Below are 16,223 nucleotides of genomic sequence, written 5' to 3' on the forward strand. Positions count from 1 at the left end.
TCTGAGGGATATTTCTTCCACTCTGAGACAGGTGGGGAAGTATTTCCAAGGGAGGTGGTTAGCGGTCTTGCTTGGCTATAGGGCCAGATGAAATGAGTAGACAAGATGAGACACTCCTAGAGACTGACAGCTAAGAAGTAACTCTTATTTGTCATCATTGACACAAGAAGTCTCATAGACCAAAATTTTAACTCCCACAGATGGTAGAAAAGCATTTTGGTAGGGTATTAGAAGCTAATTCCTACCCTTAGATGGTTTTCTGTATTGGGCCGCTTGCACGGCTAAGAACATTTGGTTCACTTCATGTGCCAGTGGAGCCAGGGGCTGGGAAAGCTGCCTGAGTCATATAAGTAAGTGGTCTGATTTTGAGAGAAACTTCGTATTTTTTATTTATACCGCTCCTACATTTAGCCATTTATTTGGTGCTTAAGGTGTTTAGATTTGGTATTTTGAAATCTGGGTCAAGTATATGAAATACACATGCAAAGAAATATATATGTATGCATATTTGTATACACATTTTTGTTAATACACTTTTTCTGTTAAGGCATTCCTAAAGATAAAACTTAATTCTACTGGAAGAAAATCTGTGGGAGTTTTGCCTTGGACAGAGTCAGAATGTAAGGTCCCATTTTAGCAAGGTTCTCAGTTTAATTTAAGCACAAACTCAAGCGTTGCCTGGAAAACTCTCTTTGCAAATGTAGCTATCTAATTAACCTTTTTCCCCATCCACCCACCGCTTCCTGGGATACATAAAGAGCTAGAAGAATATTTTTTGAATCCTTGCAAATCTTATTCTGATGAGCATGGAACTAACACGAAAGTCTATTGCCAACTTTGCTTCAAACCTCTCCAATCTTGAGTCCCACAAGTTGGGATTTGGGATTATAAAAAACTTCAGTCTCTAAGGAATTCTGAAGTACTATTACAGCTATGTAATACAATTTTTAAATGTACATACCTAGTATAAAACAGCAGCTTTATTATATACAGTATGAGCATATTTATAATCTATATAAATGTGTATATCTTTTCCATTTTATGCAACAAATGGGAAAGCATTCTGATACTGAAAATGATAAAAATCTAGGAGCTGGAGGCCTGCATCTCCTTGCTCTACTTGTCACTGTAAGAATATCTCTTCATACTGTACCTCCAGTAGAGATGTTAGCACACAGGTTTTGGCTGAAGTAATAATGAATGTTTTGACTGAGCCTTTGACTTAACTTGAGACAATTAATATTTTGTGTGGAAACAAAATTCCCGATTCCTGTAGTTGCACTGATGCTGGCCCTGCTCAAGCTTTCTGGAGAGCAGAGGAAGTCCTTGAGCAGCTTTCCGTCATGCAAAACCTGGGAGGTATCCACATAGAAGGGTGCAAATGGGCATATATTTTGTATGTTTTTGTGTGTCCTGCCATGGAGCACTTCTCTTCAGAACTTGGAGTATATATTAGCTATTGAGTCTTTAAAAAGGTGTACTTTCATGGTTTTGCATGCTTTGCCTTTTCATAACTTTTCTCAGACAAGATGCCGCTGAAGCAAATTTCAGCTCAGCATTGAGTCCTCTCTAATTTTGCTGCAGCTAAGCTTTTAAAGAAGCATGGAGAAAAAGACTCTGCAAGCATCTTGTTCACAGCAAATACAATCTCAGCTTACTGTCCAAGTACCGTGAGGTATTTACATCTCTATTTAGTGGCACTGTCATTCAATTTTTTTTTCTCTGTTAGTGAAAGTAATTACTGAATTTCTATTGGTTTTTTTATATATCTTATTTCTGAGTTTTATATTAATTTTACAAAGTTCTGTATCATGACTTATATGTTTCCTACCCTTCCTTTAGCTGTTTCACATCTGAGGAAATTTTAACATGGATCTTCTGTGCACATGAGATCAGACTGTCTGTGATTTTAATCAAAAGCATTCCTGTAAATTAGGTACATATTATAATCCTGTTTTTATAGATGGAGGAACTGGGAGTCACAGAAGCTAAATTACTTGTCAGTGGTCACACATGAAGTCTTTCTAAGGACTGAAAAAAGCATTAATGAGACAGATCTCCATGCTGTTTTATAATAATAAACCAACCAGCTTTTAAAAAGGGCATGAGGAACTGGGAATCAGAGAAGCTAAATTACTCACCAGTGGCAAGTACTGTACATTTACCCAACTGAAAATCTGTATTGTCTTGTAGAACTTCATGTAATTAAACCATTTAATTGTAAAATCAAAGTATTTTCAGCATTTCTTTTTAGTAAAGACACAAGAATAAGGCACAAACCCTGATAAAATGAAGCTTGCTTTGATTCAAAGAAATACCTGTTCAAGTTCTCAGCCAACACTGCTTAACTGAAAGAAACTTTTGCTTTTTTTAATACAGTGTTTTAGTGTCAAGATGATGACATGTTTTTAGTCCCACAGGCAGAAAGCATTTGGAAGTTATATGTCAGATTGACAGAAGTCATGAAAAGCATTGATAAACTCTGAGTTTTTGTATATGGTGTTTTTTGTTGATGGGTTTTCTTTTTTAGACGTCTACTTTTTTGAGGCTTTGGGATCCCTTTCATAGCTATAACTCCAGGAGCAGTTAAGTATTTAACTGATGTTTTAAAGAAACATGTTTCACTGCATGAGATTTCCGTAGCCTGTGTAGATATGTGCACAAGCGATGCATGTATGAAATTGCTCTTTTTCAAAGCAGAACTCTAGAGGGATCCAGGCTTTCTGTGCAGCTCAGTTTTCACTGTAAATGGTCTACCATATTCTCATGTATCATTCATAATTTTAAAACAAAGTTAAAAGAGCTGGTAAGTTCTGCAAGTTCTTACAGGTATAAGCTACATGTTCCCAGAATTTTCGTGAAGCTTTTTAACTGATCATTTAGAATCATGACTGTAATATTCCAAACAACGTCTGTCTAGTTAAGAATTTCAAAACATTTTGTGTCACAATGACAATCAAAATAGACCTCATTACAAATAAGGACATGCTTCTTTTTAAAATCCATTGTAAGAGACACAAAAGGTTGAAGTTAAAAAATCAGTGCAAAAAAAATAATCCATGAAATTGAGACATATGGGCCAAATTTATGAATATTCTCTGCATATGGCAAGCTTGCATTCAGTACAAGTTCTGACTTAGGTTTTTAATATTCTTGTTGTCTTTGACGGTACTGGGAAAGTAAAATTCCATGCACTGAGGAGGGGAACATAGTAATTCTCCCTTGCATTGTATGATGTATTCCTGTATGCCCACCTCCATTAAATAAACACTGCAGAAATAGAAAATGTGGAGCAGGGAACAAACAGGTCTCCTCCATGTCCATTACTTTTGTCCCAGAAGACTGCTGCAACCTCATCTGCTTTAAAGCTTTGGAAACTGTCAGCCCTCACTGTGCTGCTCAAGGGTATTATGGCTCAAGGAATGAAGGATTTGTCATGGCTTCTGGGAGGCAGAAAGGGAGCAGGAACGAGGAGGCGCAGGGCACTTCTAGATGTGGGTTTGCCCGTGGGCGAAGGGCAAACCTGTTCCTCCCGTTTCTTGCCAGGTGATACCAGCCAGTGAACACATGGTCAGGGCTGCCTGCCTTTGTACTCTTTATCCCTTCTTCTCCCTCTCCTTTGTGTCCATCTGTGGTTGTCCCTGTCCACACACAGGGACACAGAGTAGATGCATGAAAAAGTGTGGAGTTTTCTGTAATCATCCTTTATTTCTGTTTGCTTTGTAAATTACTGTTTTCCAGCACTGAACTTCTTTTTGGGGGTTGACCTGCTGGAAAGCAGCTCTGCCGAGAAGGACCTGGGAGTGCTGGTGGACACCAAGTTAACCGTGAGGCAGCAATGTGCCCTTGTGGCCAAGAAGGCCAATGGTATCCTGGGCTGCATCAGGAAGAGTGTTGCCAGCAGGTGGAGGGAGGTGATCCTCCCCCTCTACTCAGCCCTGGCGAGGCCACACCTGGAGTACTGCGTCCAGTTCTGGGCTCCCCAGGACAAGAGGGATGTGGCTGGAGCGAGTCCAGTGAAGAGCTACAAAGATGATTAGGGGCCTGGAGCATCTCTCTTATGAGGAAAGACTGAGAGAGCTGGGCCTGTTTAGCCTGGAGAAGAGAAGGCTGAGAGGAGATCTTATTAATGTGTACAAATATCTGAAGGGAGGGTGTCAAGAGGAAGGGGCCAGACTCTTTTCAGTGGTGCCCAGCGACAGGACGCGAGGCAACGGACACAAACTGAAACACAGGCAGGTCCATCTGAACATAAGGAAAAACTTCTTCCCTGTGAGGGTGACAGAGCACTGGCACAGGTTGCCCAGAGAGGTTGTGGAGTCTCCTTCTCTGGACGTGATCCTGTGCAATGTGCTCTAGGTGACCCTGCTTGAGCAGGGGGTTGGACTAGATGATCTCCAGAGGTCCCTTCCAACCTCAACCATTCTCTGATTCCTGTAGTACTGTCATTGCACAACTGTGCTCTCAGCCCAAAAGCTGAGGCTGAGGTTTTCGATAATCAGCCAGTTTGGCCCTCATGTTGTCTGAAGCTATTAAACCCCGAGGGAAATCTTTAGCATCTGACAGATCCTGTTACTGTTTAATGTAGTTCTCAGATCAGAGACAGCTGCTCTCAAAAATGGTGTTGCTGCTTTGAGAGACAGTCACAAGGAAGGTGTTGCATTACATTTAAGATGAAACCTTGGCTGACCTGTTGCCCATTGATGTGTTTAAATCAGTGCTTGAGATGTGCTAAACACAGAAAACTGCTTTCTGTTCTGTGGAGGCAGGCAAAATTAATTCGTAATCCTTTGGGTTTGGAGAGGGCAAGATGGAGCCAGAGAGCATGCGCAGCCTGTCTGAGTGAAGCTGGGCCGCAGGCGGTTTCCACGCAGAGCGACTGGGACTTGCTACCGGTGTCAGCCCGGTGCTAGTGGCAGAGCTCTCCTGGGAGGTGCTAGCCCAGCGCCCTGCTGCTCCCGGAGCCCAACGGCGCTTGGTCCCTGCCCGCGCTGACGTGTTTCTCTGTCTCAGCAGAGAATCATTGTGGAATAGATCATAAATCAATTATAAAGGCTAAATCCAGAAAATGATGTGGCAGTGTTTTATATGCATGTATGGCCATGTGTTAGGAAACGGCACAAATTTCTTGGACAGATGGTGTATTGCAGGTTTTCAGAAGAAGGTTAAAGAAATGATGATACTATTAAAAGCTGTATTGCATTTATTGTAGTGTGCGAAGCACCCATTAATTGGAATTTAAGTGTTAAGAGTTACGTTTTAATAACACCAACCACAGCTGAAAGCAGTCTTTGCAGAGATTGTCATTAAAGATGCTGAATAGCCTCTTTAAGTTTACACTATTTTTATGATTTCCGGGGGAAAAAAAACAACAGGAGAAAGTTTTGGAAGTCTGATTAAAATCTGTTTTTATCTGCCTATCTAGAGGATCCTGGTTTCTAACAAATAGTCTATATTCACTGCTTGTTCATGAATGTTGTAGAAATTCTATAATTTTTTATTATTTTTTACATGTTTCTGGCTAATTTCTTCTTTTACTTGGTATTTTTGTTTTGGATAGGTTTACGGTGTGTTTTCTTTTGTTAGTTTTATCATGCCAGCAGAACTAAATAGACAGAGTCTTTTTTCCAAACGAGCAGAGAGTCATCTGCCCAACCCTTGCCTCAATCTGACATGGTTAATCTGATTTTTAATGGATTCTGAAATTGTTTGTGCTGCCAATACCATCCTTTGTCACCTTCTCTGTACTTGTCTACTTACAGTTCACATCTCCCTCCAGGGCATCTGTCAGTCCTTTAACCACAGAAGTGTCACATCAGAAACACTGGCTTTTCCAACCTGGTTTGTGGCTAAGTCTTCAGGCAGCTTTAGTCCTTGAGCTGAAACTCCTACCCGACTTTAGTGGGAAGGAAGAAGCAAGCTGACACCTAGACCTCTTGAATAAAAGAGGCAAAAGGATGCTTTGTTGTCAGAAAGCATCTACGTGTGCGGGAAACAAGGTTCTGTCATGTTCAGCCATGGTGCTGCAAATGGGACTTTTATGAGTTACACAGCCACTGTCAACAGGGTGCCATTTATTGAGCATCCCATGGAGATGTTCCCTAAAATGATAGACCTTCAGTAGCTGGGGTGTTTAAAAAATAAATATAATCAATATTCAACATACGTTGCTCTTGTGAGTGCCTCACAAAGAGCTCTTTTTAATCAATATGTTCATAATAAGGCCCCAGTCTAGCAAAGCACTTACTCTGAAAACCAGTCTGCCTGCTTGTGTGCCCGTATATTGAAGAACAAACAGCAGCAAACTTCTTTGAGTCTCGTTCCTCAAAACGGAATTATCAAAATCAAAATAATCGAATTTACGTAAAAGAAGCTAAATTGGGTCGTGTTGCTTGGTTGTTTTCCATGTGTTTTCCTATCAGCACAGGATCTTCATCTCCACAGGAAAACTTGCTGACATTTTCAAAAGGGCTTTGATTCACAGAGCACTGGCAGTCTGCAGGGCTTTGATGAAGGGCACTTTGCTGATCTCCTCAGCAGTGTTTGCAGTGTGGTAATAAGGGAGTAGAGCTGTTCATGAGGAATATGAAGAGCTGACAGAGTGCTTTGGTACCTAAAGTTTGAGAGCTTCAAATCTAAGGACCAAATAGTATGACATCAGTTAAGGGCTAAGTTGTCAATCACAAGTGGAAGTGCTGCGGTCACCCTTAAAAGGCAAATATACCCATGGCAATGGCCAAAAAGGGCCAGCATTCAGTTACTATCAAAATATTCCCATTCACAGAGTCCATATATACGTGTGTGTGTGTGTGTGTGTGTGTATAAATAAATATAATAATTTCTGTTAAAAAAAGGCCACATCTGCAAGTCCGTCTGCAATGTCCAGTAAAAATCATTTGGAGTTTGGCTTTTTATAAGTGAAATATTCCAGTGAAGAATCATTTTTGTATCCTCTAAAATGATTATTCTTCCATAGTTTATTGAAATATGTTCAGCTGAAGCTGGATTTGATATTTTAAGCCTTCTGTGTGCATTGTGTGTTGTCTTGAGATGCTTCAGGATATGTGGCATACACCCTTTATTAATAGCTGCTGCGTGGCAAGCAGACACACATCTTCTTTGTCTCGGAGTACAATCATATTCCTTCTGCACAGAACCCTCCAACAGGATTATTCTGTTTTCCTGCAACAGTTACCGTCTTACCCAGTATTTAATGAGGCTCAGCATTTTATGATAGACAGCCTTGCAGTTTCTTTCGAGTTCATATGCCGTACTTTAAAACAGTCTTCTGAAGGTGGGGAAGTGTTTGGTGAACATGTGCATAACTCCATGGTCTGCAAGCAGATCTGATACCAATCGGAAGATGGCCTTTAGACTGAGGTCTTGTGGATGTACGGTTTCCTGTGAGATCCAGGATAAATGGCCGTTTTTATCTTCTTAAGGTTATCATCCTATTACAGTAAATTGAATTAGTACTGGACAGTCAGGATTTTGATTGTTATTCAAAAGTTATTAAATATTAAGAATTACCATAAATACTAACTATATATGCAGACAGTGAGGGAAAAGGTTCATATGAGAGTGAGATGTAAACTGCAGTATGTGTTCCTGACAGTTTGGAAATTATTCGAACCCTACACAGAATCTACTATGTCTTCACATTAGTGAAGAAATCAAACATAATCCTGTAATAATCCCATTCCCTGGGCTTTTTCTAATATTTATACCAGACTGAAAAAATATTGCCTTATAAGAAACCTGGAACTTTCAAATTATACTAGCTCTATTCTGAGGGTTGAAATCAGTCATGCAGGACTTCTTCTTTTCCTCTGCGTTTGCCTTTATATACTGTATCTTGAGGCCAGGAATCAAGCAGTTTTCCTAGTCTGAAAAACACATAGTGCATTTCTTGGAAATGCTGCAGCGTAATTTCTTAGAAAGTAGTAGAGTTAGCAAATAACCTGAAATTGTTTCTCACATGCTTATGCTACCAGTGAAGTTGAAGTTCTGGCTATAATTAACAGCAAGAAAATTTTCTGAATATATCTTTCCTTCACAAAAATGTTATGTATTAATTTTTATAATGGACATAAACATGAAAAAAAGACTGAAAACTAAATATAAGTGGAATATATATTTTACAATTTAAATAATGCATGTCCTTTTGGACATGAAGGAGAAAAAGGAATGCATCACCAAAATTACATTATCTATTTCATGGCATAATATTTAAGGCTGTTAATTCCAGGCAGTCTTTTGAATTCTTTAGGAAAAAAAAAAATCTCCTCATTTTGAGCTTTATCTGAAATCCATTAAAATCATAGAGAATTTTTCTACAGAGAGCAGTAGCCTTTGACTAGACTATGTAATTTTGACTAGTAAAACAGGTTGTGTATGCTTAATTTAAAAGACTGAATAGCTGAGAGTTGGAAGGTACAGCCAGCATCTGAACAACTTTTCATCTTCACTGTGCCTTTGGAGAGCTCAGAGGCTTTGAAGGGTTCTGGGTAGTGATTTTTTTTTTTTGAGTTAATAACTTTAAATATATTAATAAAAAATTAACCAGATCAGAACCTACTGTGATCATGTTTAAAATGTTCAAAATCACACAAGTTTTCAAAATTTATGTGTTGCAAAAAAGTAGTGCAAAAAATATTCATTGTTTTTTAATATAAATATTCACAAAAGGTATTAACTATATTTCAATATGTTTACTTGCAGGATCCGAAACTGCGTGAACTGCTGGATACTGGGAACCTAGGAGGTCGACTAGAAAATCGAATGATAACTGTTGTCTATGGTCCAGACCTGGTCAATATATCATACTTGAACCTAGTGGCATTTCAAGAGGATATAGCAAAGGTAATGCACATTCATCTATGTCATATAGAATTAACGTTTTTAAAGTATTGCTTTGAAATATGGATAAATGAGAGAGAGAAGTGGAGATTACTAACCTGCCTTTTCAAATGAGATGAACCTAAATTCAATAATAGAGTTGTGCTGCTCATTATCAAAGGAGATATGTGCAATCATTATTTTCTGGGAGTATATTCAGCAAATTCTGTCACTGATGTATGTATTCATCTTCAGAACATTGCATGTTACTCTCTTCGTAAAGCCCAAATGAGCGTTGTGAAAATAATCATATATGCGCAGATTAACTCAGGTATAAGAAATATATTCTGACTCTCCACCAACAATTGGTATTTTTCAGTAGTTATCACCCTTTAATACTTGTTCTAAGTGTATGCTAATTATGGATCATCCATGATAAGTGTGTAAACTGTTGACTTTTTAAGGTTGACCTGTGTCAGAGTAGTGGGAGTTTGTTTATCTGCAGATCTACTTTATATGTTCAAGTATGACAGCAAGCAGACACCTAATTTAACTTACACTCATGACCTGTTCTAGTCGTGTTCAAAGGTCAATTTTAAGTATGCATTTTGCCTGCTGATAGTCCTTGAAAAGAGTTGTGAAGTAGATGTCATTACCTTATGAAAGTATTTTTTCCATGCAGTTACGCAGTACCTGTCATTTCTATCCAACAAAACACATAAAACACAGCTGCGTGTGATAAGGAAGCTACAATAGATTTTAACACACGTTTGCTTTGTTGCTGTCGGGCACCTTCTGTACACCACAACTGGGTTTAATGAAATGGGAAATCTTTGATTTAGCTATCCCAAATTGACATTCAAAAGCTACTCCTCTTTCGCACTTCCATTTGTATAGATAGACCCTGTCTGTCTTGCCTCCAGACAACCTCGCACAAAGTACACTTTCGTACAGTTTGCATGCTTGAATCCACTAGATTGCCTCAAAAAGATAATTTCTCCATAGAATCCTGTTACTTAACTACAGTAAGGACTTCTTCAGTATTCTCATTGCCCCCATGTGTTTTGGTCAAAGAGTGTCTTTGATATGGGGCCTCACGGGCAACTGAGAGTGTCAGCCCAGGTGAGATAGGTCATCGGAAGAGAGTCTTCACCTGGGAGGATGTACTTTTCCTTGCTAGTTTTCCGTCTGTGCAAATCTTCATTAGCTGGTTGGTCAGTTCAATGAAAATATGATTTCTTCTGTTCCTGTGATACAAAAGAATAGAGACAAATGAATTCATAGTGATCCATGGGCTGCTGTGTGGGAAGTGCTGTCCTTAGGCCTTAAAATGCAGAGCTATGTTCTACAGGGGTGGTTAAGAAACCTAACACTGCATAAGGGAAAGCACTTGAAACAATTCTTCAGGAAAAAAAACTAAGTTTATGGAGGAAATTGAAAAGGTGTGTTAAAACTTTAACAGCAAAAATTGGTAACACTTACCAAGGAAGATCACATAAATCAGAAGCGTATCTACTTCTCTTGTTTGCTTTCCTGTCTAGCAAACAATCAGTGAGCCATAATCTATTTGCTTTTGGCAGTGCCAAGCTAAATCAGTTCTGAAATACTTATTTTAGGGCCATTTTCTGTTTGGTAATGGAACCTTAAAATGCAGTAGATAAAACTGTATTAGAGAAGTTTTGCTGCTGTAAATCCTGAGCAACTCCTATGGTCTGAGCAGCTAAGAATCTGAGTCTTTATTGTTACTTGTAAATGTGGTGGACCAAATAAATCCATATTTTATCAATTAAGCAGTGTAGCCTGAGGGTGTTATCTTGAAAAGCATCCAGATTAGCTTTGCTTGCTTTGAAATCATACTAAATATCCTGATTGTTTCAATGAGAGCAGGGTGTAATCACTATTGAATGCATCTATAAATTCTTCTCTATTTAACAAGCTTTCCAACTTTATATGAGCCAGACCATAGAATATGATCCATAGTCTCCAGTCCCCATGTAATGACTCAGAGAGGTCTTTATAAATAAGCGCATCAGGCGCAAATCAGCACTTCAGGGAGTTCTGAGGAGGAGTGCAAAAACAAGAAGTTTCCAACGTCACACGTGAAAATTGTGACCCTAACTCTCACTGCCATTCTAAGGAAAGCAAGTGCCAATGAAAACCTCCTCCACCTTTCCCTTTTCAGTGTATGAATATTTTTCTGATTAACCCTTGCTTTGTGGTACCTTGTTTTTCAAGCTGTGTGACGTGAATCAGTCAGGCCCTCACTTGGAGAAGAAAGCCAAAGTAAATAGAAAAAGTCTTAGTAAGGCAGTTAAAGTAATTAAATCATGGGGTTTTCTTCCTTCGCAGAAGGTTGATATCTCCCCTTCCCCTCCCTTTAGGACTTACTATTCCACTTTTATGTTAAATGAACTTCAAAAACTTCTACTGATCCTTTCGCTACAAATTGTGTTCAGCACATCCATTGTCTGAGTTGTGGGACAATTATGAAAATGTGAGCCTTGAGCTATTGAACTTGCTCTAAGTCAACTCAGAAAAGAGCTAGAAATTACTACGAAGTCACAATGTACTATTTTGTTCACAGTCCTCCAAGAAAAAATAGCTAAAATTTAAAGGCTGAAGGACGCAGACCCAGCTGGTTTTTACAAAGTATGCAGCTTGAAATTTGTTAGTCTGAAAGGTGGGTTGGTAGACCCACCTTGATGATGAAGACAAATAGCACTGATACAGTGCTTGCCTTTTTTCAGACAGATGTGTCTGTTTGTCTTGGGACAGGATTTGTGAGCATCTAGAAACACACAGCACTACAGAAGCCAGGATTAAGCAAGAATTTCTTTCTCAAATCCTATTCTGAGCAGATGTTCTTTTTCCTCATAATTGGACATTATGAAGTCCAACCTGTGAATCTCTGTGTCTTCTCTCCAATATTTCATTCTCTTGCCGAATCCATTCACTTCTGAAGTGAACTTCTCATCCTTCCCATCTCTTTCCTGTTGCTCTCATTTCAGTTGCTCACACCAACTCTATCCTCACTGCTGTAGTCTATCTTAGCCATATAGTGCCTGATCCAAAGCTCAGGGAAATGTGTTACTGTTCAGTCTGATGAGCTTTGGGTCAGATCTGTCACTAAAAGCTGATGAATTCCTCCATAAGTAAAATAATGTAGTCAAAGATGATTCACAAGTTGTGCTGTAATGTGTATTCCAGCAGACAGCTTCATTTTTTCAACTTCTTAGGCATATTTAAAAGCTTAATCAGTATAATAAAATGTTCAAATAAACAGTATACATTTGTGTCTATTTAATTATTTTTTTAAAATAAAATTTATATGGCTGCCAAAGCATATGATTTCACTAACTTGCTTTGTTAACCTCCCACCAAAAACAAACATGCGAGAAACGCTGCCTTCACATATAGTCAGTTCTGATTTGAAGTAAGGATTTTCAAGAATGTGTGCTGTCTTTTCTTATGGAAAAAGTCTCATCTCTTCTATTGAGATAAATGTCTTAAGGTATGTATTCTGATGCAGGCAGTAGAGGAGAGAAATGAGTTCACCGAGCAACAAATTTCAAAATGTGCTGCTGCTAGTACACTGCTTACGTACCAAAGCACAGACAAGCTACCTAATTTGTTAGTAAAATTCCTAGGAATGATATAAAAATGAATTAGTATAACAGTCAAAAGGAGAGTGGATTCATGCAGCTCTGTCATGACTGATGTGACTTGCTTGGAATTAACGTTTGTTAGAAGGCTGCGTTCTTCCTCCACCAAATGGGATCAGAGGCTTGCAGTCTGCAGAGTTTGTTGGCTCTACTACAAACCTATTTCAAAATACCCAGATTTATATTTTCCTTTTGTATTACATCTGTACAGGAGTCTGCTGTTGCAGCAGTGATTCAGAGACTGTTATAATCTTTCCGCAGTCGGCTGTTTTCTTTCTACGCATAACAGCTTTCTGCCCCGTGGAGCACTCTCGCCAAGCACTGCACTCTGGGACCGGTGCTGCTGGTAAAGGGATCCTGCACCGTGCAGTATATTATACACCGACTTATAATATGATATGCCGTGCAGCAAAACCAAGGCAACAGAACCATTTGGTAGCTAAAGCAGCAAGTCACATCTCGGCTCACAGCCAAAGTCCATTGAAGTCAGTAAAAAGCATCTCATTTATTTCTTTGGGTCTGTGTTCAGTGCTGTTGTTTCACCTCCTGCTGAGGGTTCAGACCAGTGACTGGAAAGATGACGTGATCCTTGGCACATTTTCTGATCCTGTTTTTTTGGCTGCAGCTTTGTGGTGACTGGAAGGAAGACCCTAAAATGTGAGAGGAAGGGAGCAAATACTGCTCTAACGTGTTGACTTGACACCTATATAGTTAGAAGCGGCTCAGTCTGCAGGTAGCCTTTAGAGTATTTGGCAAGAGCAGTGTGGTCACTTGAAGAGCCAGGAGAAGCTAGCAAAGGAGCATGGCAAGGCTGTTTATATAAATAATGCTTGTGACAGGCACATAGTGATTGTGCGTTCCCCTTTTGGTCCTGTGAACAAGCGCTCAGAAAACAGAAGGACGACCTGGGGTGTGGGATACTATTGAAGTGCCATGATTCTGTTTGCTAGAAAGTACCTTAGCTGTAAGCCCAGCAGCATCAGTGTGATCAAAACAAAGCCTACCAAGTTTGGTTAAAAACCAACGTATTTTCAATTCCTAAATAATATTTTATGCTACCATTAATCTTTGCAGCTGTTAGCGTCGCAGGGAGAGGTTTTAACTGCTGTTATTAGTGTCTAAACAAAGCAGTGTTTACAAGATGTGCCTATTTTGAGACTGGAAAAATGAGTTACCAAGAAGAAAGAAGATTCTGCATTTAATATACTTGCTGTTCCAAGAGTCACAGAGAAGCAGTCGCGTTGCTGAAAGATCCTATTCTTTCTCCTGTTCTTTCTCACACCCCTGTTTTTTTTTAAATTAGAACCAGCAAGGAAAAACAAGTAAAAAAATGGAAGCAGTCACGAGAGATGGAGGGGAAGAATACTTCAGCAACAACTGTTTAACTCCAGAACAGCAAAGCTGGTTCTTAGGGAGGCAGGTTTGTCTGCCAGAAACATCAGTCACAAGATGTGCTTGTCTCAGCTGCTTAGGTGCGAGCTCTGAGATTGAGTGGACTTAATCTTTAAGGGGATCAAAGGACCCTTTAAGCACAGGGACATGAGGAGCCTTTTTGCCTTCGCATTGTGAGAGGCTGTCTGAGACCAGTTTCAGGAGCAGGGTCTGATAACTTCAGGGAACAAATCAAGCACCTTAAAAAAATATTTAAAATTATAACATTTTAACCTGTCCTGACTTGATCACCTAGTCATGCTGAAACTTAAGGCTTTTTAGATAAAACAAACCTGTAAACACCAACGTAACTTAGGAAAGTTAGTTTCGTTGGAAGTCAGTGATGCTTTTCATGTTATTATCAGTACTTGTCAAAATGAAATCCCCCTTTTTTCCTATTTTTTTCTCCAAAAAAAAGAAGAAACAAAGACAGTGATTACCTCCCAAACAGTATGCATCTATGAGGGTGTGCAGTCATAGGAATTTTGGATTTGGACTGATATGAAAGGAAACTCAATAAAAAAAGCAAACACAAAGAAAATTCAGAAAAGTTCATTAAGTCAAAAAAAAAATTCGCACTGTTTGCAAAGGCATTGCATTTTTTTGTTTGTTTCTTTCAAAGGAATAAAACAAAGCCAATCCAAAAACACATTTGTAGTTAAAACAAATTTCAATTAAAGATTGTAAATGAGCACCAAGTTAGTAAAGAAAAATGTGCTGAAGTTGATGAAAAGCTGCAGGAGAGACCTGCAAGTCAAGCAGCGAGAGTCTATACTTAGATTATAATCATGTAGCAGAGTCTCGCTGTGAACCCGAGAAAGAACTGGGACCCAGTGAGAGATCTTCAGCAAAGACACAGACATAGGAATGAGAAAAACTAATCTGGGAAAATAAAGGGAGGAAAAAAGAGAGACAAGCCTGGGAAGAGCAGCGCCTGCAAGGGGAGAAGGGAGGCATGCTGTGAGCAGCCGGCTGCACAGGAGGATTCTTCCCTAAGAGTGGCAAGAGAGAAAAACAATTTAGTGAGAGGTAGGAGTACGGGGTAGGGTAAAAGGAAGGATAGGTGGTGGGGGGAAGCAGAGGAATATGGGGACTCAAGAGTCTGTGGCGGAAACATGAGGATAAATGAATTGCATACATCCAGGTAGGGAAATGAGGCATCAAAACTTGCTCCAAGCCTCCGTGTCTGAGGGAACAGAGAGTTCACTGTAGATCTGACACTGGCAGTGAAGAAAGGGAAGGAGACACTTCACATACTGTGATGGTTTCAAAAGGCATGAATCTCTTAAGCATAAGAAACTGTGATTAAATATACAGTGGTTCCTTAAATAGGGATGGGTGATGTTGCAGTGACTAGAAATCCAAATGCAAGTTGTGAAGGGTTGATTATATAAAACAACAATGTCCTATTTATCAGTATCTACAAACTGCAGTTAAAGTTTCACAGTACATGAGAATAGTTGAAATGTGTATTTCTCTACTGGTGTGGTTCTTCAAGCATGTTTCTCATGTTGGCTGGTAAGATCTCAGATGGAGTCTGGACTTACAGTTCTTCATTCAGTGTACACCATAAAAGCTTAGGTTGATATTTGTTGCCTGAATTACTTCACAGTCTATGGAGAGAGTGAGGTAGAGGCTATTGTAACAAACTCTTACAAAGGGAGCCATTCTAGCAAGGTATTTATTATGGTATGGTATGCGTCCCACAGTGTCAGGTCTGTATAACTTCAGAGGGGATCTAAATCCTTTTCAGCTTCGTTTACAAGAATGGCAGTATAGAAGCTCCTTTTTTAATCCTTTGTGTATCAGTCAGAACAGTATCCATCACACAAGAAAATGTATTTTTCTATGATGTTTATGGCACAACTCCCAGGACCTTGAATGTGCTTTGCATTAGACATTTATCCATTTGATCTTTTTTTCGAATACACCAGGATAAGATATCTTTAAATAAATATTTGTAATAATCTTCATTTTCTGCAAAATGAAAAAGTCAGGTCCCATTGACTAGGAAGGAAGCTATAATTGGAAAAAATCAAATTCAGGCTTTAATTAGGCGATTTTTGCTAACAATATAATCATTGAAAGTATTTTCCATTATGTAAGTAAACATCTAAACTAAGCCCTATTTAATCAAATTTTATCTCTGTAGGAATGGTCAGATGAAGTGTTCAGTCTGGCAACAAATTTGTTGGCACAGAACATGTCAAGGGATGCATTTCTGGAAAAAGCGTAAGTAGCCATAGTAGTTATTGCTATGGGTGTTACTCTTCTATCTGCGTCATTTTCCTT

The 16,223-nt window shown here is 39.1% G+C and overlaps 1 protein-coding gene across 1 annotated transcript in view; it reads left to right on the plus strand.

Moving 5' to 3' along the window:
- PLCB1 (phospholipase C beta 1) overlaps positions 1-16,223 on the plus strand; it is a 484,775-nt gene that overhangs the window by 301,318 nt on the left and 167,234 nt on the right. The window contains exons 6-7 of the mRNA XM_026064146.1: positions 8,722-8,862; positions 16,084-16,163. Coding sequence (XP_025919931.1) covers positions 8,722-8,862; positions 16,084-16,163 — 221 coding nt within the window. The remainder of the gene's footprint in view (positions 1-8,721; positions 8,863-16,083; positions 16,164-16,223) is intronic.

This window comes from Apteryx rowi, unplaced genomic scaffold, assembly GCF_003343035.1.
Source record: "Apteryx rowi isolate R43461 unplaced genomic scaffold, aptRow1 scaffold_21, whole genome shotgun sequence".
Taxonomy (NCBI): domain Eukaryota; kingdom Metazoa; phylum Chordata; class Aves; order Apterygiformes; family Apterygidae; genus Apteryx; species Apteryx rowi.